Below are 25599 nucleotides of genomic sequence, written 5' to 3' on the forward strand. Positions count from 1 at the left end.
CGCTGTGGGTGGCCTCTACTACAACAAAACAAAATGGACGTGCGCTGTGGGTCATTCGGGCATGCTCCCTCTACCTTTCTCTAGCTCACTGGTATCTCCCAGAGAAGAGCTTATACGCTCGTCTGGAGTCCCAGTTTTTGCAGCCGCCGCCCAGGGGACACCTCCAGATAGCCTAGCTCTGGTGGCCAGTGGGGCTTACACTTGCAGTCCCACAGGGCTGTATACACTGCATTCTTTTAAAAGCTGCTGCCTGAGGGTCTGGCTTCCAGTCAGCCTGAATCCAGGTGCTGAGACCCTCCCCTTTGGGACATGGCAGGTCTTGGCACACGCCTTTTACTGGGAGCAAGTAAAAATATCATAGGCTGTTTGAGCTGCATGTAAATCAATGAATTGAGAACACACCCTCACGCCCTATACAAAAATAAACTCAACATAGCTTAAAGACTTAAATATAAGACATGACACCGTAAAACTCCTAGAAGAAAACATAGGCAAAACATTCTCTTACGTAAGTTGTACCAATGTTTTCTTAGGTCAGTCTGCCGACCCAACAGGAATAAAAGCAAAAATAAACAAATGGGACCTAATCAAACTTACAAGCTTTTGTACAGCAAAGGAAACCATAAACAAAATGAAAAGACAACCTACAGACTGGGAGAAAATATTTGCAAATGATGCGACTGACAAAGTATTAATTTCCAAGATACACAAACAGCTCATACAATTCAACAACAACACAACAACAACAAACAACCCAATCAAAAAATGGACAGAAGGGCTTCTCTGGTTGCACAGTGGTTGAGAAACCTCCTGCCAATGCAGGGGACACGGGTTCGAGCCCTGGTCTGGGAAGATCCCACATGCTGTGGAGCAACCAAGCCCATGAGCCACAACTACTGAGCCCACGTGCTGCAACTACTGAAACCTGCGCGCCTAGAGCCCGTGCTCCACAACAAGAGAAGCCACCACAATGAGAAGCCCGTGCATTGCAACAAAGAGTAGCCCCGCTTGCCACAACTAGAGAAAGCTTGTGTACAGCAACAAAGACCCAATGCAGCCAAAAATAAATAAATAAATAAATATAAAAAAAAGAAAAGAAAACCCTCCTTTATTAAAAAAAAAAAAAAACCACACAAAAAATTTCATCTACTTAGTTCTCGCCTGTGCATTTTCTAGGCAGGCATTTAAAAAAACAAACAAACAAAAAAAAACAATGGGCAGAAGACCTAAATAGACATTTCTCCAAAGAAGACATACAAATGGCCAACAGGCACATGAAAAGGTACCCAACATTGCTAATTATCAGAGAAATGTAAATCAAAACTACAATGAGTTGCCACCTCACACTGGTCAGAATGGCCATCATTAAAAAATCTACAGGGGCTTCCCTGGTGGCACAGTGGTTAAGAATCTGCCTGCCAACGCAGGGGACACGGGTTCAAGCCCTGGTCTGGGAAGATCCCACATGCTGCGGAGCAACTAAGCCTGTGTGCCACAACTACTGAGCCTGTGAGCCACAACTACTAAGCCTATGTGCCACAACTACTGAAGCCTGTGCGCCTAGAGTCCATGCTCTGCAACAAGAGAAGCCACCATGAGAAGCCCGTGCACCGCAACAAAGAGCAGTCTCCTCTTGCCGCAACTAGAGAAAGCCTGCGCATAGCAATGAAGACACAATGTAGCCAAAAATAAAAATAAATAAATAAGTAAAAAAAAATCTACAAATAACAAATGCTGGAGAGGCTGTGGAGAAAAGGGAACACTCCTGCATTGTTGGTGGGAATGTATATTGGTGTAGGCACTGTGGAAAACAGTATGGAGAACAGTATGGAGGTACCTCAAAAAGCTAAAAATAGAGTTGCCATATGATCCAACAATCTCACTTCTGGACAAATATCTGGACAAAACTATAATTCAAAAAGATACATGCACCCCAAGGTTCATAGCAGCACTATTTACAATAGGCAAGACACGGAAACAACCTAAATGTCCATTGACAGATGAATGGATAAAGAAGATGTGGTACATACATACAATGGAATACTACTCAGCCATAAAAAAAGAATGAAATAACGCTATTTGCAGCAATATGGATAGACCTAGGGATTATCATACTAGGTGAAGTAGGTCAGAAAGAGAAAGACAAATACCATATGATATCACTTATATGTGGTATGACATGATATCACTTTTATGTGGTATGACACATACGAACTTATCTACGAAACAGAAACAGACATACAGACATAGAGAACAGACTTGTGGTTGCCAAGGGGGAGGGGTGTGGGAGGAGGGATTGTTTGGGAGTTTGGGATTAGCAGATGCAAACTATTATATATAAAATGGATAAACAACAAGGTCCTACTGTAGAGCACAGGGAACTATATTCAATATCCTGTGATAAACCATAATATAAAAGAATATGAAAAAGAATGCATATATATGTATAACTGAAACACTTTGGGGTACAGCAGAAATTAATTTACACAACATTGTAAGTCAACTATACTTGAATAAAAAAAATAATAAGCTGTTTGGACAAGCACAAGATTTGAGAGACAACCAAGAGCTGGGGCAGGGTTGAATGACAAATTTCACCTCCAGCACGAGGCCGCTCCTTCAAGACTGGGTGAGGTAGTTGTTTTATCTACTGTATAGAAACCAACACAGAAAGTCAAGCAAAATGAAGAAACAGAGGAATATGTTCCAAATGAAAAAATAAGATAAAATCTCAGAAGAAACTGAATGAAACGGAGATAAGTAATTTACCTGATAAAAAGTTAAAACTAATGGTCATAAAGATGCTTGCTGAAATGAAGAGAAGAATAGATGAACACAGTGAAAATTTCAACAGAGAGATAGAAGATATAAGAAAGTATCAAATAGAAGTAACAGAGCTGAAGAATATAATAACTGAAAAATACGCTTAAGGGTTCAACAGCAGACAAGATGAAGCAGTAGAAACAATCAGTGAACATGAAGACAAGGCAGTGAAACTCAACAGAGCAGCAAATAGAAGGAGAAAAATAACTTGTTACATACAAGGGAACCCCCATAAGACTCTCAGCAGATTCTTCAGCAGAAAAAAACTTTTCAGTCCAGGAGGGAGTGTCATGATACATTCAAAGAGCTGAAAGGGGAAAAAACTTGCAACCAAGAATACTCCACCTGACAAAGTTATCATTCAGAATTGAAGGATAAAGAGTTTTCCAGAAAGCAAAAGCTCAAGGAGTTCATCACCATTAAACTAGCCTTAAAAGAAATGTTAAAGGGGCTTCTTTAAGCTGGAAAGAAAGCTGTAAGACATTGAGGAAATTGAGAAAACAATCTCATTTACAATTGCACCAAAAAGAATAAAATACCTAGGAATAAATTCAACCTAGGAGGTCAAAGACCTACGTACTGAAAACTATAAGACATTCAGAAAAGAAATTGAAGAAGACACAGCTAAATGGAAAAATATTCTATGCTCATGGATTAGAAGAATTAATATTGTTAAAATATCCATACTACCCAAAGCAATCCACAGATTAAAAGCAATCCCTATAAAAATTCCAATGGCATTTTTCACAGAAATAGAACAAACAATCCTAAGATTTGTATGGAACCACAAAAGAGCCTGAAGAGCCAAGCAATCTTGAGAAAGAAAAGTAAAGCTGGAGGCATCATGCTCCCTGATTTGCCCATCTGGGATAAATCCCACTTGGTCATAATGTATAACTTTTTACACATTGTTGGATTTGATTTGCTATTATTTGTTAAGGATTTTTGCATCTATGCTTATGATAAATATTAGTCTGTTGTTTTTCTTTCTTGTAATGTCTTTGTCTGGTTTGGGTATTAGGGTAATGCTGGCCTTACAGAATGAGTTAAGAAGTGTTCTCTCTTCTTCTATTTTCTGGAAGAGATTGTAAAGAATTTGTATACTTTCTTCCTTAAGCGTTTGGTTGAATTCACCAGTGAACCCATGTGGCCCTGGTGCTTTCTGTTTTAGAAGGTTATTAGTTATCGATTCATTATAATAGACAAAGGTCTATTCAGATCATCTATTTCTTCTTGTGAGTTTTTATAGAGATTTACTTTTTAAACATTACTTTTAATTTCTAAAAGTAAATATATACTCATAAACAATGTGGAAAACAAAAAAAGATGGAATCACAATTATCCATTACTTTCCAACTCAGAAGAATTTGTTAATATTTTTGAATATTTCCTCCCAGAATGTTTGTGTGCATATATTTTAAAAACATAATTGAATTACTTTATTTATAATATTTTATGCTTCCTTTGAATGTAACATTCTATTACCAGCATAGTTTTAGTCATTAAGAACTTTTTTTAAAAAATAAATTTATTTATTTATTAATTATTGGCTGCGCTGGGTCTTGGTTGCTGTGCGCAGGCTTTCTCTAGTTGCAGTGAGCGGGAGCTACTCTTCGTTTCGGTGCGCGGGCTTCTCATTGTGGTGGCTTCTCTGGTTGCGGAGCACGGGCTCTAGGCGTGCAGGCTTCAGTAGTTGTGGCACACAGGCTTCAGCAGTTGTGGCACACGGGCTTTAGCAGTTGTGGCGCACGGGCTTAGTTGCTCCGTGGCATGTGGGATCTTCCTGGACCAGGGCTCGAAATGATGTCCCCTACATTGGCAGGTGGATTCTTAAACACTGCACCACCAGGTAAGCCCCATTAAGAACCCTTAATAAACATTTTCCAAATAGAAATGTTAACTTACATAACATCCCTGTGTTTCAGTTTTCTCATCTGTAAAATAGGTTCAATAATATACACATCTCATAGGATGGTTGTGAAAAATAAATGAGATAATGCATGCAAACGTGTAAAGTGCCTAGCATGTAGATTGTTAAAAATGGCCATAAATTCCTCCATCCTACGTGCATGCCCTTTTGTAGTGTGTCTTAGCTATAACTGACCAGGAAGTAAAGTCTACTTCTCCACTTCCTTGATTCTTGGCATGGCTTTGCGACTTGCTTTGGCCAACCGAATGTGGCAAAAATGAAGTTGTGTAGCTAATGAGCCAAGTGCTTACTATGCCTTGCAGCTTCTGGTCTGACTCTACTGGAACCCTGAGACCACGAAGTGAAAGACACATGGCCCAGACAACAGCCATAGCCATCAGCTAGATAGGGAGGTGAAGTACCTTAGACCACCTAACCCCCTTCCTCCAAGCTGAGCTCTCAGATAACCACAATTACATGAGGGAAACCAGGCGAGACCGGAGCTGCCTAGCTGAGACCAGCCCAAATAAAATGGTTGTTACTTTAGCTTCTAGGTTTTCAGGTGGTTGTTACACAGCAATAAAAAGATAACTGATACAGTGATGATTAGATACTATTATTATTACTGCCATATAAATCTAAAAGGTGAGACTATGATACTGGGATACTTATCTAAGCACTTTAAAATGTCTTCAAGCATTCAACACATATTTTACTGTCTCATATATATAAAGCAGAATCTTAATATTCAGGCCATGGTGGACATCAATACCACAAAGGAATCTATTCACATACATTTCCTAATCCCAAAGAACTAACAAATAAATTACTGGAGATCTTTCTTCATGTGTAACTTTTTTTTTTTTTTTTAATACTTTTTGGGGACTTCCCTGGTGGCCCAGTGGTTAAGACTCCATGCTCCCAATGCAGGAGGCCCAGGTTTGATCCCTGGTCAGGGAACTAGATCCTGCATACCACAATTAAAAGATCCTGCATGCCTCAACTAAGACCCAGCATAGCCAAATAAATAAAAGAATAAATAAATATTAAAAAAACCCACCATTTCCCACATGAAAATAAAAAATGAAAATATTTTTAAAATTTTATTTTGTTTTTCTTGGCTGTGCCGCTTCCCAGACATGAAGATCCCAACCAGGGATTGATCACACGCCCTGTGCAGTGGAAGCGTGAAGTCTTAACCACTGGACCATCTTAATCCCAAGATTAGTACATCTTTATTTGAATGTGCAGGGTAGTGAATTGGCAGAAATGTATAATTAAGTAATTATGACAGCAATGCTATTTTTTTCATGAAGTTTTCATGAAATCATTTACCCTTGGGCAATAGAGGGAGTTGAAGGAAATCAGCCTCTTATTTTGTCCCCCTTGCCTCATTGCAAAACGAAACAGAATCTACAAGATGATGATGGTGATTACAATGGCTCACATTTGTTGAGTGCTTAGTATATATAGCAGACACTATGCCAACTGTTTTAGATGCATTTATTCCTCATAACAGGTTATTTGGTATTCTGTTATCCTAATATGGATCAGGAATCTGAGTTGGAGCAGTTAAGTGATTCAAGATTAACCAACTAGCAACTGACTGAGCTGAAGTTTAAACTTAAGATCTATCTAACTTCAGAGCCTAAGCTTTTTAAGCATTAATTAAGCTTTTTGGTTGCCTTCCACAACTTGCTTCTGGTAAATACACTGTTGACACTCTGCAGACTCTTGAGGAATAGCATATCTGTTTAAAAATCACTTTCAGGGGGCTTCCCTGGTGGCGCAGTTGTTAATAATCCGCCTGCTAATGCCAGGAACAAGGGTTCGAGCTCTGGTCCTGGAAGATCCCACATGCCACGGAGCAACTAAGCCCATGCGCCACAACCACTGAGCCTGTGCTCTAGAGCCTGCGAGCCACAACTACTGAGCCTGCCTGCCACAACTACTGAAGCCCGTGCACCTAGAGTCCATGCTCCTCAACAAGAGAAGCCACCGCAATGACGGGTCCATGTACCGCAATGAAGAGTAGCCCCTGCTCGCCGCAACTAGAGAAAACCCGCGTGCAGCAATGAAGACCCAACACAGCCAGAAATAAATAAAATAAAATTTATATAAAAAATAATTTTCAATATAATCATTTAAATGCTTAAAACAGGGGGTCACTTTAAAAAGTGAGAGATATTTCAACTCTCTGAAAAGCAAATGTGACCCGTCATTCTGTTCCATTGGCTTAAAATGTACTGTAAATGAGATGGTTCTGAGAACCATCTCTGGACTTCCTCCCAGCATCTGGCCATTCCTGCTGTGTAGGATTTACAGAATATTCCATATTCTGTAAATGAGATGGTTCTGAGAACCAGGGAAGGGCTTAAAAAATGGACTCCCAAATCCCATACCTCAGAGTGTGTTGTAGTGGGAGTAGCCTTTAAAAAAACGCTACCAACCACCCCGAGCTGTAATGCGAAGAATGACTAGAGATGACACAGCAAGACCACTTAGGGACATCAGGACTGGTTCATGGCAGCACTGCTTGTAGTGCTAATGCCAAGCAGGCACGTATGTTCATTTGTAAAAAATACACTTTTTAGGGGAATACAAAACAACCTATCTTCTAAGTAATAATTATACTGCCTCTAGGCTTAATTCTTCTAGGAATGGTTATGGAAATGCATATATTTTTTTCTACTCTTGGTAACAAGCAGATGCTTTACTGAGAGTATTTACATACACCTTTTTCTGAAATAGAAACCCATAAATAAATATTGTGCTTATAAATGCCATACACCTGGTCTCCCACAGATGTACATGAAGGAAAAATCTGAAAAGTTTAATAACGCCCCCAGAGAGGTTCAAATTTACAATCCACAACTTTTATCAAGAGTCAGAAAATTCTATAAAAATATATTCTATTAAATCTTTTCCAGAAACATGTTCTGTACATATTCATGAATGCCTATTTTCCTGCCACCAGAAGCTGTCCTTAACCTCAGCATCAGAAATAGCCATGGAGCTATAGTCACTGACTAAGGAGTATTCTGTAAAACTTCACATTACATATTTCTGATTTTAATTAGGATAATTTACCTTTCTCTCAATTTGAAATGCCGGAATATGTAAAAGAAAGAGGGAGAAAAGGAAAAGTGAAGAAAGCTTGATGACCTATTTTCACATACCTCAAATGTTCACTCTTTAAAAAAGTTTTGTGGTAAAATATATATAACATAAAATGTATGATTTTAACTATTTTTAGGTGTACAATTCAGTAACAGTAAGTATATTCATTATGTTGGGCAACCATCACCATTGTCCTTTTCCAGAAATTTTCATTGTCCCAAACAGAAACTCTGTACCCACTAAATAATAACTCCTCAGTCCCATCTCCTGCCAGGCCCAGGTGACCTCTATTCTACTTTTTGTATCTATGAAGTTGTCAATTATAGGTGCCTCATATAAGTGGAATCATACAATATTTGCTCCTCTGTGTCTGGATTATTTCACTTGGCATAATGTTTTCAAGGTTCATCACTATGGTGGCAAGTACCAGTATTTACTTCCTTTTTTAAAAAAATTTATTTATTTTTTGCTGTGTTGGGTCTTCGTTGCTGCACGCAGGCTTTCTCTAGTTGCGGAGAACGAGGGCTACTCTTCATTTTGGTGCGCGGGATTCTCACTTGCAGTGGCTTCTCTTGTTGCAAAGCACAGGCTCTAGGCACACGGGTTTCAGTAGTTGTGGCATGTGGGCTCAGTAGTTGTGGCACATGGACTTAGTTACTCTGAGGCATGTGGGATCTTCCCGGACCAGGGATCGAACCCGTGTCCCCTGCATTGGCAGGCGGATTGTTAACCACTGTGCCACCAGGGAAGTCCACTTCATTCCTTTTTGAGGCTGCATAATATTCCACAGTATTCATAACCATTCATCTGTTGACACTTAGTTATTTCCACTTTTTGACTATTGTGAACAATGCTGCTATGAACATTGGTGTTCAAATAGCTGTTTCAGTCCCTGCTTTCAATTCTTTTCAGTATATACCTGGACGTGTAATACTCATTTGAGTAAATTCTAAAGAAAAAGAGAATGGATGCATATACTTAAATATTAAAACGTGTGTTCAGAGCTGGACCTAGAAGGCCAAGTGAGGTGGATTAAGGGATGCCTGAAAACCTACCTTAACTGTTCTATGATAAAACTATAGTTCCACTGACTCAAGGTATTGGGAAATTCTGTTTTGATGAGAGCTTATTATTTGGAAAGGTTCAAAATGAGAGCTTATATCTAAGAAACTAAACCTCCCCAATAGCACCAATAAAAGGTTGTGAGGTTCTTCATTTTCACAGTTTCAATGTTTTCCCTTTAACTGATTGACTAGAGTGCCCTCATGTGTCTGTATTTTTATACTACGGTGGTTTTGAAAAAGATTTAATATTGGAATCAGAACTGGGGAGGAAATTTAAGTATCATGCTTTAAAAAGTTGAATGCATGCAAGGTCCCATCCCTAACCAACTTAAAAAAAATTTTGTTTTTACAGTGATGTAAATCACATGCATAAAAGACAATCTAAAATGTATAGCTACAATGTAAAGAATGAAAAACCACGCCGCTTTTAGTGAGAAAGAGTACATTACTAGTGCCTTAAAAACTCCCTGGATGCCCTTCAAAATTGCATGAAGCTTACTCTCAGAGGTAACACTGTCCTGAATTCAGTGTTTTCATCCCCTTGCTTCTCGTTATAGCTTTAACACTTGTGTTTGCTTCCCTATATAGTATTTTTTTTGGGGGGGTGCATTCCTATTTTTGAACTTTTCATAAATTGAATCTTATTGTGTTTTCTGTGACTTGCTTTTTTTATACTACCTTTTCAAAAAGCATGTTGATTCATTCGTTCACTTTCAAGTCTTTATGGTACTCCACTTTATAAATAGTCTTCATAGACATTCAGATTGTTTCTAGTTATTATGAATAAAGATGTTAGAACATTATTCAACATGGTGCCTGGTGCTCATGTGTAACAGTTCCCCTAGAGTATACTAATAGGAGTGCAATAGATGAGTCTTAAGGGGTGCACATATCTAGTCTTTCTAGGTAATGCTGGTTTTTCCAAAGTGGATGAGACTAGCCCATAATAATTCCCTTTCCTCCAAATCCTTGCCAGCACTTGGTCATCAGACTTTTACATTCCCGCCAATCTAGTAGAGTGAAATGTTATCTCATTGTGGTTTAAATGTGCATTATGATTATTCATGAGGTTGGGCATCTTTTCCATGTTTCCATGTAATCTGTGTTTTCTCTCCTATGAAATGCCTATCATGTCTTTTCCCACTTTTCTATTGGATTGTCTTTTCCTTACTGATTCATAGGCATTCGTTTTTTCTTTAAGGTGCTATTTTTAAAAAATAGCAAGAAATAACATTCATGGAGAAGAGTATGCACAACACGAAAGCACTGTTTATAAAGAATACTTTTAAATCAAACAACTGAGTAACCACCACCTAGGTCAAAAAATAGAATGTTCTCAACACTCCAGAAGCGCCTCCTCTGACCCTCCATGATCACAGTCCCCTCCTTTGCTCGGAGGTAACTACCATTCTGACTTTTGTAGTAATTACTTCATTGCTTTTCTCTTTATAATTACAACACCTGGAAATGCACCCTGAACAACATAGTTTAGTACTGCCTACTTCTGGATGTTAAAATGGATTCCCCCAGTAAATATTCCTTTGTCTTTGGCTTCCTATACCCAGAACTATGTTTGCGAATTTCATGCTGTTTCGTGTAGCTACTGGTTGGCCAAAAAGTTCCTTCGTTTTTAAGCAAAAATAAAAGACACATTTTTCATTTTCACCAAGAACTTTATTGAACAACCTATTCACCCTTTTGTTCCACTACCTTCTGCCATTTTTCAGGCAACTTCATAATTCCATCTTCCCAAAACTTTTTATCTTTTTGAGCAAAGAACTTTTCCGGCTGCCTTTCACAGTCTTCCAGGGAATTGAAATTTTCTCCATTAAGAGAATTTTGTAAAGACCAAAATAAATGCAAATCCGAAGGTGCAAGCAATGTCTGGTGAAAACAGCGGATGAATCAGAACTTCCCAGCTAAGCTGTAACAGTTTTTGCCTGGTCATCAAAGATACATGCAGCCTTGCATTATGCTGATGGAAGAGTATGCATTTTCTGTTGACTAATTCCAGGCGCTTTTCTTCGAGTGCTCCTTTCAGTTGGTCTAATTCGGAGCAGTAGTTGTTGAAATTGTTTGGTTTTTCTGTAAGGAGCTCATAATAGAGGACTCCCTTCCAATCCCACCATATACACAACATCACCTTCTTTGGATGAACTCCAGTGATGTTGGTGTGGTTGGAGGTGGTTCATTTCGCTTGCCCCACAATCTCTTCCGTTCCACATTATTGTACATTATGTGCTTTTCATCGCCCGTCACAATTTGTTTTAAAAACGGAACGTTTTCGTTATCTTTAAGTAGAGAATCGCACGCGGAAATATGGTCAATAATGTGTCTTTCGTTTAACTTATGTGGAACCCAAACATCAAAGCGATTCGCAAAACCCAGCTGGTGCAAAGGATTTTCAGCGCTTGATCTGGATATTTTGAGTATGCTGTCTATCTCCCACGTGGTATAACGTTGATTGTCCTCCATTAATGTCTCGATTTGATTGCTATCAACTTCAACTGGTCTAACCCGAGCGAGGAATTTTACAAACCATTTTTGACACGTTCGATCCGTCACAGCACCGTCTCCACACGCTGCACAAATCTTTTTGTGCATTTCAGCTGCATTTTTACATTTCTTGAACTAATAAAGCATGACATGCCGAAAATATTGCTTTTTTTCCTTCCATCTTCAACACTAAGATGGCTACACAAAAATTCACCAAGTTTTATAAGTCTTTTTTTAAATGCACGCTGATATGATAGCTGTCACATACAATCTAACAAAACTTTCCAATGAAGTGAAAGACAACTAGGTACTGCTAGAGACAGCTTACCGGGAAAAACGAACGAACGTCTTGGCCACCGCAACAGTCCGTTCGTCCTGGTTGCCGTATGCCACCCACTGCTGCTGGGTAGTTGTGCTGCTGCACAGTCTACCACAATTCACTGAAGTATCGTCGCCTTAGACACTTGGCGGGGGGGTTCCAGACTTCGTCCTTATTAACGACGCCGCCAGGAATATTCCTGTAGCGTCTCCGGGTGTCCTTGAGCCAGGTTTTCTCTAGAGTAAATACCACAGAGCGGAATTGTTAGATCGCAAGTACACGCACCTTCACGACCCTCAACCGCCCAGAATGGGCGCACGGCCTACGCCGCCGCCAGCGTCAGAGGATCCCCGCGGTCCACCCACGGCGCAGGTCAGAGCGTCTCATTTCCGCCAAGCCAGCGGGTGCAGTGTGTCTAAAATCCAACCAGCCTAAGCCAGTCCCTGTGGTTTTAACGCGTCCCCGGGTTAGCACTGCGCCCGAACGCCTTCTGTGTTGACCGGACACCTGGATTCCTCCGTTTTAAAGCACTTGCCCAACTCTTCTGCCCACTTCCCATCGGGATGTCTGTGCTTTTCTCCAGGAGTCCTTGGGCCTCCCGGACACTAGCTTTCCAGACACCACACGCCTCTCGGGCGTCTCCTCCGGGCCTGCGGCTTGTTTCTCTGAGAAGCCTTTTTCTTTTTTATTTTTCACTTTAGTCAGATTTGCCAGCCTTCTCCCGTTAGCGCCTGTAGTACCACGCATCCCATCCCTTGGCCGCGAAGGCGGCTCACGGTTATTCCCACAGCGCGCTCACCCTTACCTTCCCGGCGTCCGCCTCCCTCAAGCAGCCCCTCCGCGCGCGCCCGTCCCTCAGCGTCTAGCCCGCTACGCCGGCGCCCGCCCTTTCCCAGGACGCAGCGCGCAGGCGCGCCCGCCGGGCCCCCCCCCCGCACCGCACCGCCTAGTACGCCTGCGCCGAGAGACGCCCCGCCCTCCACGCCGGTCGTCTATAAATTCTCGAGCGTCTCCTCGCGAGAGCCTTGATTCTCATGCTCGCTGTTGGGGTCGGAGGTCAGGGCGAGCGTCTAGCGGGCCGCAGGAGGAAGATGGCGGTGGAGTCGCGCGTTACTCAGGAGGAGATTAAGAAGGAGCCCGAGAAGCCCATCGATAGGGAGAAGGTGCGGGTCTAGAGAGGTAGAGGGGGCCCCGGGGCGGAGGGGCGGCCGGGAGGGGGCGGCCGTGCGCGGGTGGAGGGGAAGGAAGGGGCCGCGCTCGCCGCCTCCTGACTCTCGCCTCTCCCGCCCCCAGACCTGCCCGCTGTTGCTGCGCGTCTTCACCACCAACAACGGCCGCCACCACCGCATGGACGAGTTCTCCCGCGGAAACGTGCCGTCTAGTGAGCTGCAGATCTACACCTGGTGAGTCAGGGCCTGGCGTCGGGGCGGGGGTCGCTGGGGGCCCGCCTGGCGCGTTTTCAGTTCCTCCAGCGCTCGGGGCCTCTGGGCGCAACTCGCGGGAAGTCGGGGTCTCAGCTGTTGGAGAAATGGGTATTTGCTTATCTTGTGGCGCTTTTACGTCTGAGGTTGAAACTTTTGGGTTGTAGGGAATTGAGCCAAGGTTGCTGTCACTGTCTTGGCTGCTTGGTACGAAAGTGACACGTAGGTCGTTCAGTGCGGTAGCCGCCCCTAAACTTGGTCGAGTTTGTGGTGCTAGAATAACATGGGGCGGGGGAGTGGCGCTGTTCGGTGGTATTTGTCGTCCTCGTAGAGCGTCTGCACATAATACTAAGCCTTAGGTGTCCTAGCATGGAAAAAAACAGAACCGGGTGGTTTTTGTTGTGGTGCTTAATGGAGAAACTTTTGATGTGTGTTTCCTGAAGACCTGCCCCTGAGCGTTTTCCACTCAAGCGTACCTTTCCTACCCCGCGTCTGACTAGGAGCATCACATACAGCAAGCTGCATGCAGCTCCTTGGTTGGACGTTACCGTGGCTTTTTAGTAGCTGTAAAAGGTGTATAATTTTTAAAAATACATCTAGTGTGGTAAAATATATATTTGCCATTTTAATTGTTTAAGGGTACAATTTGCTGGCATTAAATATATTCACATTGTGCAACCATTACCACTATTTACAAAACTTTTAAATTCCCCCCAGCAGAAATTCTGTACCCAGTAAGCAGTAACAATGGGAATTCCTCCCTTACCCCAGTTCCTGGTAGACACTCCTCTATGTCTATATGAATTTATCTATTCTAAGTATTTAATATAAGTGCTCTCATATCGGATTTGTCCTGTTGTGTCTGGCTTATTTCACTTATGTTTGCGAGGTTCATGGTTTAGTATATAATGAAAAGTCATTCTTTCTTAGGGTTGAATAATAGTTCATTGGAAGGATGTGCTACATTTTGTCCACTTGTCTGTTGATGAACACTTAAGGGGTTGTTTCCACCTTTCAGTGAAATTTATGTAGTATGATTCTAGTTAAGTATTGTTCCAGGATAAAAGTTCAGGAAGGTTGATTTAACTTATAGGGAAGAACTGTTATCAATAAATTGATGAACACCTCTGTTCAGATGTTAAAAGTCTATATTTCCTCCAACAAATTAAGAGTTCCTATTTGCCAGGTGCTTTGCTTAGACCCAGAGGGTATAAAGAGGGTACTGCCCCTCTCTAGAGTAAACACAATCTCAGAGAGAAAGCAGATGAAATAAATGCTAATTAAGACTTTAGGGTGGAGATGGCAGGGTGAGACTGTTCCACAGACTCTCTACTCTCAATCAAGAAAGAAATTACAAAAATTTCCTGTCCTAAACTGTCCTGTCCATAAACTGCAACCAAACTAGGAAAGACAACCTTATGTTATACCTCAAAATGGTGGCTAAAGAAAGACAGGATGGTTGGTGAGGGGTAGCACAGAGCCCTGCTGCCACTCCCAGAAGCAGTAATGAGGGAAGATTGGGAATTCTTAATTTGTAGAAGTAGACTGAGGGGCCAAAGTAGGAGGCCTTAAGACAAATCAAGGAAAAAGGAGTGAGGTCCAGAGGAGCCCAGCAGAAGCTAGTTGAGTTTGCTAATGTCCAAGGCACTGTGTGGAGCTGTGGGAATACCCACACAGGAGTGATACATCCTGTGCTTGGGTGACCACTAAACAGGTTATGGGAAGAGAATTATGTAGATCACTGTAACGGTTCAATCAGAAACACAGACCAATAGGAGATATAAAGAGATTTATAGCAAAGAATTGGTTCACACAATTGTGGGGACTGCTTAGGTACTTAAGTCCCTAGTCTGTGGTGCATAACCTGTGGTGCAGGTTATGATAAAGGGCAGGCTGGAACTCTGCAGCATAAGCTGCTGAATTTCTTCAGGGAATTCAGTAGCTCTGCTCTGAAGGCCTTTTCAGCTGATTGCATGAGGCCCACTCATTGATTAAAAGGGTTTACTCAGATTACCTAGGATAATCTGCCTTAAAGTCAACTGATTATAGACTTTAATCCCATCTAAAGAACACCTTACACAACACCTACCTTAGTGTTTGAATAACTAGGGGCTGTAGCTTCTCGAAATTGACACATAAAACTGACCCTCACAGTCACCTAGCAAAGGCTTCAACCCCGAGAAAGCTCTTGCATTTGTCGCCTGTGTACTCACCTTTTAGACTGCTAATCAGAAAGCAACACTTGGCACTGCAACTGTTGGTTTGGGGAGAGTCCTCAGCAGGTGGGAAGCTTGTGGAGGACTCCCACTGTTTAGGATTGACAAAAGGTGTGAAACGAATTCCCCACGTTCATTATGAGCAAGATGACAATATGTGGGAAATGTTGGAAAGGAAGAAAGAGTCCTTTCTGGTACATAAGTATACACTGTACATACCAGGGAATAATTGACACAATAAACATCATTAGAATGTCAGGTTAAAAAAAAAAAGTTGAGATGAGTTGGAAGCAACATACAGAGATTTGAATAATGAGAGGTTGAAATAAAGCTGTGATGGTGGAGATGGAGAAAAAAATAGATTTGATCTGTCTTTTGGCTGTGCCACGTGGCATGTGGGATCTTAGGTTCCCGACCAGGGATTGACCCTGCACCTACAGCAGTGGAAGCGTGGAGTCTTAACCTCTGGACCACCAGGGAAGTCCAGTTTGATCTGTCTTTAGGAGGTAGAAACAACAAGATAGAGATGGGAAGAACTGAACAATGCTTAGGTTTGTGACCTGGGCATCTAAGTGGGTAACGGTAGTTTCGAGGGTAATATGAGAGGAAGGGTATGTTTTGCGGGGGACACTGTTGAGTTCCGTTACGGGCATATTGAGGATTCAGCAGCAGTAGAGAACGGAAGTCGATGTGGTCATCGTGGATGTTTTTGTTCTCACTGCAGTTGAAGCCATGGTTCTACTTGAGGATAATGTGGTAGAGATGGTATAAATAGGGTGCAGAGTTAAAGCTAGATGATGCCTTGGGTGTTTGATTCCCTGCTCGATGCTGTCCATTGGAATTGTCATCTTTACAGGTGCCTTGTGTCCAGGGTCATTGTATAGCACTCTGCAGGCTGTGTTGCTTCAAGTTCCAAGTCCTCTGTTTCATGTTCCCAGTTGTCAGGGAAGAAAACAATTCAGAAACTTAGACTGTTGCTTATAATACAAGATGCTTATATTTTAAAAGGTTTTTCCAGATTGTGCCATATTAGCTCAAGGGACTATATTAAATTCTGAGTTCAAATAGAAGTTGGCAGGACAAGAATATATATTGTGAAAGGAGCCTATGCTTAGTCTTGAAAAGTCCGTAGGTTTCATTGGCTTTAGGAGTCCATCTATTGTAAAACTCATCAGAACACTCAGTCTTAGAAAGGAGATGCTAAAATGTAGAAAAGTATGTCTTTGAAATAATGAAAAACAATTATTTTAAGAATTTGGATTAATTTGGACTAGTTATCCTTAAGTGGGTAAATCACTAGGCCAGTGAGATGTTACACAGCAACAAAAGGTAGCATATGTAATTCTGAACTCCCTTTTAGCATATTACCAGTCTGACCTTAATTCATGAAAATTTCAAACACTGAGGCTGGTAAGGGGAATATTTGGGGGCAAATAGTATTAGTAGGTGCTTCAAAATTAACTCAGTTGTAAGACCCTGACAGTTTCTAAGGTAAAGTTGCAATTGAGACACAGGTAATTAACTCACTGTGTGTCAGTATCCTTGGTTACATCATTGCTGATTAATCAAATGTAATGTCTTTTTTTCTAAAAAAAAAAAATTCAGGATGGATGCAACCTTGAAAGAACTGACTAGTTTAGTAAAAGAAGTCTACCCAGAAGCCAGAAAGAAGGGCACACACTTCAATTTTGCAATTGTTTTTACAGATCTTAAAAGGCCTGGCTATCGGTAGGTAACTTTTCATTCTTAACCCCTATAATCTCTTTGATTTCAGTATGTTCTGACTGATAGGGATAATCCCTTCAATGAATCCCTTCAGTGGGGGGGACTACAGATTTATACATCTTAATATCTGGTTTAGATTAATGCAGTACTTACATTTTAACTGTGCTGTAAGATAAGAGAGCAAGTCCAGCCCCACGGTCACTTTGTAGCACACACTGGCATTGACCAGCCACCCTTTAACAGTTGGTCTCCTTCCCTGCAGAGTAAAGGAGATTGGCAGCACCATGTCTGGGAGAAAGGGGACTGACGACTCCATGACGCTGCAGTCGCAGAAGTTCCAAATCGGAGACTATCTGGACATAGCAATCACTCCTCCAAATCGGGCACCACCTCCTTCAGGGCGCATGAGGCCATACTGAATTTTATTTACTGTTTCTTGAATTTATTTTCCATTCAGTTATGTAAAATAAACTTTCGCTTTTTCGTCCTCCCCTTATTGCCATTAAGCCTTTAAACTCTAAACAAATTGTAATGCATCTATTTAGGAGTTAGATTTGGCTTTGCTGTGGTATGAATATTAATAGAAAGTCCATGTTTCACGTTCTTCTGTAAAATATGAAAAGTGCTCTTAGCATTATATGTAAAACTGTATTATGTTGCAGTCACTTGGAGTGTGAAAGTTAATGGGGCATGGGTTCAGGGTTTAATTTAGTATTGGGGGTTTATACTAAGTAGTGGAGTTGGTATGTTTAAGCCCAAATGGGGCAGAACAGGAAAGCCATGAGATTGTATTAAATAGAGCAGGAGTTTGTCGCCCAGAAGGTTGTATGGAGTTGGGAAGACCTTTGGGAAGGTGAGAGGGGCAGCTGAGGCGTTTTGGAACAGTCTGAGCTGAGGCAAGTTGAAGAAGCTGTCTGTGTTTGAAGGGAGCGGCCTGCCTGAATCAAGGTGTGATGACAAGTTAGAGAAAAGGAGAATGGGTGCCACAGTGATGCCTTTTTATATTTTAAAAATGGTGAGAATGGGGCATTCTGAGGGCAGGAAGTAGTATAGAGGAACAAGGATTAGAACTTAGGATAAGGATGGAAAGGTTTACCTTGAAGATCTGAAAATGCAGGGAGGAATGAAAGAAGAATCTTAAGATCAAGGGAGAAGGTCAGGGATGAGGTCAAGTTAAGTAGGGGATGTTCACACACCCTGTTCAGTGCTGGGGCTGACTCGCTTCTGATTTGAGAGGCAGTATGCACAGTGGTTATAAGCAGTTGGGCTGAACATTTAAATCCTGGTTACACTAACAGCAACCTTGGACAAGTTACTTGAACCTGTTTTTTTTTTGTTTAAAATTTGTAAAATGGAGGTTAACAGCCCACAGGATTGTGAAGACTAATTAAATGTTTGCAGAGGGCTTAGAATAGTGTTTGACATGTAAGAAACAAAGTTAACTATAGAGTTCAGTCAGAACGGGTGCCGTCTCTTCCACAGCACTGTTACCGTCTCATTTTGAAGTTTATAAACAGTGTGCAGTATGTGATAAGGCCAGTTACCTTTAGTCTACTGCAGTGGAAAATTTTGAAAATGTGTATTCCAAAATTTGAAAAAATGTACTAGCAAAGTAAAATTGCACTAATTTGATCTTGTACCTACAAAAGCAGCCTTTTGAATCTAATGACTGTAGGATTGGGGTCCCCGGTGCAGTCAACAGGTGACAGATGCAAGCCTGCAACCCAGATCTAGGGCCTCTTCTCCACTGAAGTTTGCACAGACCCTTCGATTCTTTATTCATTCACACTAGATAGGCTTGAGCTCCTTAAGTCACACAATTAACTTAAACCTAATTTTTTGGAGAAGAGGAGCCATGATTACCTTCCTGTTTGTGGAGAAGATACATACTGTGCAGATCAAGAAGGCAGGAACGCATTAAAGGACTTTGAAACCCAACTTTTCATAATGGTGTGAACTCCTACAATGGGGGCTTCGCCTGTAATTCCAGGCGAGTTGAAAATAAAGCGGTTTATTTGCTTGGTTCCAACGTGGATTTTTTTTTTTTTTTTTTTAGGTAAAATTGGTACCTAACAATATATTAGTCTCAGGTATACAGAATAATTCATTATTTGTATGCACTACAAACTGATCACCACCACAAGTCTATAGTTACCATCTGTCACCATACAGTTGACCCCCTTAACCCTTTTGCCCACCCCTGCCCTCCTCACCATTGATAACCAACAATCTGTTCTATCTATGAGTTTGGTTTTGTCTTGTTGGTTGGTTGGTTTTGTGTTTTGGATTCTACATCTAAGTGAGATCATGTGGTAGTTGATATCTTTCTCTAATTCTACTCAGCGTAATGCCCTCTAGGTCCAAGTTGTTGCTAATGGCAAGATTTCCTTCTTTTTTTATGGCTGAGTAATATTTCATTGCATGTATGTATGTGTCTGTATGTATCTCACAACTTTATCCATTCATCCACCCACAGACCCTTAAGGTTGTTTCCAAACCACGGCTATTATAAATAATTCCTTAGTAAACATGGGGGTGCAGAGAGCTTTTCTCCACACCCTTGTCAACACTTATCTCGTCTTTTTGACAGGTGTCAGGTGTTATTTTTGTGGCTTTGATTTGCATTTCCCTGATGATTAGTGATGTTGAGCACCTTTCCATGTGTCTGTTGGCCATCTCTATGTCCCAACATGGAATTCTTCCATCAAAAGTACAGTTAAAGAATACCTAGTGAATTTATCATTGAATATAATGCTAAGAATGAAAAGACTTGTACTTGGTCCTTATTCACCTCTGGCTGTGACAGTACGGCTTTGAGTGAGCAGCTGAGCTGTTTCACGGTCACCGTGACGGCACGTGCTCAGCCTTCAGTGTCCTGACTGCCTCACAGGCTCTTGAAGTGTTTTCCCTTCGGAGGTTGGTATCTTCAGTTTTCTCACAGCATACAGGAGCTTGGCATTTTCAGCTACTTACCGGATCCTCGGTAGGGAGTCGAAGTTAAGTTTATACTTAAATTTTCATTACCATCGTGGGCGCTGGCTCAGGGGATGTTTCAGACATCAACTCTGTGTGTGTGCATGTAGGGGCAGCTGTGAAGGGGAAAGAAAGCTGTTAAACTGTTAGGCAAACTCTTGTTACTCTTACGTAGAGCAGAACTCAGCCTACCTGTTTCTATTCTATCACAAACTCCAAACTTAGCTGTTGTGAAATGGAGCAGCTTATAATTTGAGTGCTGAGCTGTGCTGAGGAGCTCGGGTGGTGCCTGACCTCATGTAACCTTCAGCACTGAGGTGCAGGCAGTGGCTACCATTTTCACTTCAGCCGAAGTGGAGGCCTGCTTTAAGTAACAGCTCACAAGTGGGCTGGGAACCTCTAGGTAGACAACAATAGATGACTTGAAACATACGTTTCCAAAAATAGTGTTGTGTTTTCCTCAGCTCACTGCCAGCTGGCTTCCACCGGCTGCACTGGTACTGCTCTTGCGGTGAAGCTGTCTGCATTACAGACTTCTGCCAGGGGACCGTCATCCAGAGTATGTGGGCATGCTTCAGTTCTGGTGCAAACCAAAACACCTGTCTTTTAAGGAAATGATATGGTCATGGTTTCCAGGTTGAGTGTCAAGAGCAGCCAGGTGAGGTCTGAGTGTTCTGGTGTGTATTGTATTGCTTAGATATAGGTTGTTCTTACAAATTGCTTCAGTTTCTTGGAACCTGTAATGGAACAAGCTTGAAGGAAGCATATTTATTCTGTTAGGATTAATCATGAACTAGGCAACTCTTCTATGAAGACAGTCATTGATCTCTCCCCACCCTGTAATCCCTAGGAGGAATAAGCTGAAACCTAAAAAGCAGTTTTAATAATAAATACTAAAATAATTTTAATAAGCAAAACCCATCAGCCTGGGAGTGTCGTGAGTTTACTCTATAAAGGTGATCTAATCACACGCCTACCTCAGAACACCGTTGAGAAGAGCCAGATGAAAGGGGGCTTAGAGGAGGGCCTGGTAGAGAGGGCATGTTCAATAAACAGCTGTTTTAAAAACAAAGAAGAAAAAAGGCATATGTAGCCCCCTCACTTCATGCCTTCAGCTGTCAGAATTTCCTGCTCCTGCCCACGCTGGCGGGCCAGCCCAGCTGCAGCCAACAACTCCTCAGAAAGCGTCCAGGAGAGGATGAAACTATGAATGAGGTGAACCACCCGAGGCCTTTCCAAAATCTGCATGCATTACTGGAAACCGTCAGAATCTGTAGTAGTACTAGCTCCTTCCACACTTCAGGGAATAAAATACGGGATGAATGCCGTGGGCCTGGGGGTGCAGACAGACCCGACACACAGACCCTTCCTCAGAAAGCCGCAGTCTGGTAACAAAAGGTGTAAGTGCCGATGATCAAAGGCGGATTAGAAGGTGTCGTGAGAAAGACAAGTTGCTGCTGAGGATGGCATGTGACCTTGTTCAGCGCCCACAGGGGTTGGATTTCGGCTCCCAGTAGATAAAGGGTGGCGTGAGCTGAAACGCCAGGAACACCGGAGCACTCACCAGGAGTTTGGCCAGAGATCAGGATGAAGAGGACCGTAGGATGCTTCTGCCGTCAGGTGACAAGCGGGGGCGTGGTGGAGGATGGGGGGAGGGAACACAGCCCAGAGGCGGTCAGCAAGGTTTGGGCTGGGAAAATGGGACGTGGAAAGAGAAGTCCATCATTAAAGCCTCAATTTCCTCATCTGAAAAGTCGAAATGCTAGCACCTATTTGCCAAGAGTTACTTTTTAAGAATTAAATGGGTTAATGAATGTACTTAGAACCATGCCTAGCATAGGAAGACCTCAGTAAGTGTTTGATGTTATCACTAACCAGTAAATATTTTAAGTTGGCAGGTACCAGTGTAATAATGAACAAGGCAAGCAAATGAGGTCCTTGACCACATTGACCTTATGGTCCAGTGGGGCAATGAACATTAAATAAATGTACACTCAAATATTCTGTTACAGATTCTACCAAGTACTATAAAGGATGAGAATAGGGCGCTGACTGGGAAAATCGGTAAAATCTTTGATAAAATGACATTTAATCTGAGACCTGAAGCAGATGAGGCAGGACTGTTAAGAGCTTCACGAAACGAGAAAACAAGGAGTTTATGAATCATTTACCTGAAAAATTTGGGTTAGAGTTGGCCTCCAAGCCCTTCCACGTCTCCTGCTGGAACTTCGGTGGCAGCTCCACCTTCGGCCTCTCCCTTCGTGGCTCCGGGTACACATCTCTGCACATCCAGAAAAACGTTCTGCTCTTCCTAGTAGTTCCCCAAAGTCCCACAATTGGCTCTCTTGGATATGACGTGGGTCACGTGCCCAATACCAACTGGTCAGGGACTGTGACCCTGCTTGGTTGGTCTTGGAACTGGGCTGAGCTCAGGGAAAATCGGAGCGTTTTCCTTTAAGGGGGTAGGAGTGGTGGGCAGACAAAAACATCAAGTATCTACAGCATAAGGATGTGAGGGATAGTCAGCTGAGCAGAGTGGGTGGGAGAAGCCATTTGGGCAGAGAGAGCACCTGTGAAGCCCGGGGCCTATGAAGCCCAGGGCAGGAACGAAGGGAAGGAGAGGAAAGGCCGGCTGCCAGCTGGAGCCCAGGTTTTGAGACAAGAGGGAGGGGCAACTGAGGGTCGAGTCACAGGGGGGTGGTCCTGGAGGCCATGTTGGGACCCTGGATTCCTCTTGAGAGCAGTGGGAGGACACTGAAGGGTAACATTTGAAGTTTGATAAGCCGGAAGCATCCTAGTTCTAGGGAACAGAAACTAAGATCACAGGAGGAGAGTGGTAAGGGCCAGGGAAAGAGAAATTCTGGTCAAACTGAATTGAGGGGCCATCACAAGACAGGTGGAGACACCCAGCAGGCCATCGGAAATGATTAATGGAACGTTCTTTATTTCCCATCTTCAAAAACCTGGTTTCACTCACACCCCCTCTGGCTGCAGCACCATTTCTTCTCTCCCTTCTTGAGCAAAACTCATGAAAAGAGCCGTCTCAGTCCGTGATCTCTGCTTCCTCACCTCCGACCTTTCCAGTCCACCCCAGAAGTCCGTCCTGAGCGCTCTGTCAGAATTCATCAGTGCTGTCAGCAACAGCAATTTTGCCAAGTCCAGTGGTAATTCTGTCTTGTCTTGGATTCTCAGCAATATTGATAGAATCGATCACTTGGCTTGAAGTATTTCCTTCCTACTTCACCAGCTTCTTCATCTGCTTTGCTAGATTTTTCTGCCTCTTTCCGTCTTCTAAAATGGAACTCCAGGACTCAGCCCTGCATGCACTTTGAATATACTCCCTCCCTCAAGCAATCTGTCCACTCTGTGGACTTAGGTACACAGAGCCATGGTAAATAGTGTATAAAAGGCTGATATAATTTGGGAGTCACCATCGTATATACAAGGCTGACCAGAGCTTACCTGGAAAAATAAAACTAAATATCTTGAATTTTACATTGTATCAATATTTAGCAAAAATTATTACACAGTAGTTCCTAGAACAAAGAATAAATTGTTTTGTTTTAGTGGCAATTTTCTGACAAAACGAAGATTCACAATGTGACAGGTCTTCACATTTGACTTTCAAGGCCCAACCATAAAAGAGGATAATCTTTGCTGCATCAACTTTACTTAGGCCGGAAGGATCTTGGGCTTCATGGACAGGGCAGCCTGGAGCTCTCAGACAGCTCTAGAGGCACAGCGGACAGTCCAGAGATGAGCACCTGGCCAGGAGGAGTCCTGGGACCCTCCACAGAGTGTGAGGCTCAGGCTCTGTTGGGCTGCTGAGCTGGAGGGGGACCTGGAGAGGTTGCAGCCATGCTGGTAAGAGGTGATTTGAAAGGATGAAACTGACAAGTAAAAATAAAACATCCGTCCTGACTGCAGGCAAGCGTCTAATTTCCAAAAGTCCGAGACACCTACTTCAGTATAGTTACCTAGGCCCGTAAATTCCTCTTCCTAAATTAATTTAAGCTGTCATTTGTAAACAACAGTGCCTTAAAAGAGCACTGTTGAAATAAAAGGTGTAAAAGACTTGGGATAGTCATGAGACGAGACAGAAGGGCAGAGCTAGACCCAAGGAAGAAGCCCAGGTCTAGCAACAACTGTCTAGCCCAAGAAGACTGAAAGTGGCCTTATCTGAGTAGCAAACTGTAACGTTTAAATTTCAAAAATTATTTATCCTGCTTCCTAATATTACTTAAACCATACTCTTCCATTAGGCAGGGTAAATTTGAAATCAGTGAAATAGTAATGATCTTTCCAAACTGAGTAACTGAACTACACGTCAACAAGACTGAGGTTAGACTAAATCAAACTTAATAAAAAGCATTTAATGACATCAGTGTCCGTGCTCATCTTTAATATGAGTTGGATTTTCAAAAGGGGAAAGATGTCGGGGAATGTGAAAAACAAAGTAAGAGCAGGTTTGCTTTCATCTTTCAGTTTCTATAATGGAAGGATGGATCCACTACAATTTCTGTAGAAAGATACAAACAGAAAATATCAATTAGGTATAACCAATAGCCTTCAATGAAACAAATGACACCGAAGCCATCTATTTTTACACTTATAATATGGTTGAGAGTAGATTCCCAGTGACATTGTAAAACATGGTAGTGTGGGAGCCTGAGATGCAGGGATCACGAATTCTGGACCAAAAGAGAGATGGGGGGCTTCCCTGGTGGCGCAGTGGTTGAGAGTCCGCCTGCCCATGCAGGGGACACGGGTTCGTGCCCCAGTCCGGGAAGATCCCACATGCCACAGAGCGGTTGGGCCCGTGAGCCATGGCTGCTGAGCCTGCGCATCCGGAGCCTGCGCTCGGCAACGGGAGAGGCCACGACAGTGAGAGGTCCACATACCGCGAAAAAAAAAAAAAAAAAAGAGAGATGGGCTGTTACCTAGCTGGCAGATGTCAATTACAAGTGTTTATTACCATTCCAGCGTTCTCCTCAGGTAACAAATCTAGTCCCTCTAGGATGGGAACATACGCACTTTCACCAGTTTTCTCTGTTGCCAGCGTCTCGGACGTCCTGCCCTTCACACCGAGGAAGGAACACTCTGCTGGGCGGCACTTCTCTAACTGCTACCAGAGTAGCTAGGTTTGAGTTGTATTTTGATAAAATCTAAAAGAAAGCAAACTCCTTTCACCAAGTCATATGAACAACATAAATTTGGAAGCTGTTATAAAACATTCAAGAAAAACCAAGGAAAATTTGAAGATCTGGGTTATTTAAAACAGAGTATTTAGCAGCACAGACATTCAGCAGCACAGAGGTGGAGCTATTAGAAGTTTAACTTGGGTGTAGCGGGGATTTCCAAAGCTAAATGCACTGCTGGGTTAGCGGAAGCAAGCAGCAGTGCACCCCTGTGAGCAGGCCAGGCCTGCACAAAGGCGGCAGGGGACCTGCATAGGAAAGAGGCGAGACAAACGCTCAAGGAAGGATCATTAGCTATAAAGATTATAAAAACAGGAACCTGAAATGTCAACTAT

The 25599-nt window shown here is 42.5% G+C and overlaps 3 protein-coding genes across 7 annotated transcripts in view; 1 reads left to right on the forward strand and 2 right to left on the reverse strand.

Annotated features, from left to right (window-relative positions):
• LATS2 (large tumor suppressor kinase 2) overlaps positions 1-11879 on the reverse strand; it is an 80517-nt gene extending 68638 nt beyond the window's left edge. The window contains exon 1 of one of the 2 annotated variants that reach the window (XM_033843352.2): positions 11741-11879. The gene's annotated coding sequence lies outside the window, so the exon portion shown is untranslated. The remainder of the gene's footprint in view (positions 1-11740) is intronic. The other variant, XM_033843353.2, reaches the window with a different exon arrangement.
• SKA3 (spindle and kinetochore associated complex subunit 3) overlaps positions 1-25599 on the reverse strand; it is a 48991-nt gene that overhangs the window by 2917 nt on the left and 20475 nt on the right. For 3 of the 4 annotated variants that reach the window (XM_073794948.1, XM_073794949.1, XM_073794947.1), the window contains exons 8-9: positions 12537-25231; positions 11741-11967 (exon numbers count right to left, since the gene is read on the reverse strand). In XM_073794948.1, coding sequence (XP_073651049.1) covers positions 25103-25231 — 129 coding nt within the window. In that variant the 3' untranslated portion in view covers positions 11741-11967; positions 12537-25102. The remainder of the gene's footprint in view (positions 1-11740; positions 11968-12536; positions 25232-25599) is intronic. The other variant, XM_019936895.3, reaches the window with a different exon arrangement.
• On the forward strand, positions 12739-17584 carry SAP18 (Sin3A associated protein 18). Its single transcript, XM_019936902.3, has 4 exons — positions 12739-12894; positions 13025-13134; positions 16974-17096; positions 17356-17584. Exons 1-4 carry the CDS (start codon positions 12766-12768, stop codon positions 17510-17512), a joined length of 519 nt encoding a protein of 172 aa, XP_019792461.1. The 5' UTR covers positions 12739-12765; the 3' UTR covers positions 17513-17584.

Source organism: Tursiops truncatus, chromosome 18 (genome assembly GCF_011762595.2).
Source record: "Tursiops truncatus isolate mTurTru1 chromosome 18, mTurTru1.mat.Y, whole genome shotgun sequence".
NCBI classification, from domain to species: domain Eukaryota; kingdom Metazoa; phylum Chordata; class Mammalia; order Artiodactyla; family Delphinidae; genus Tursiops; species Tursiops truncatus.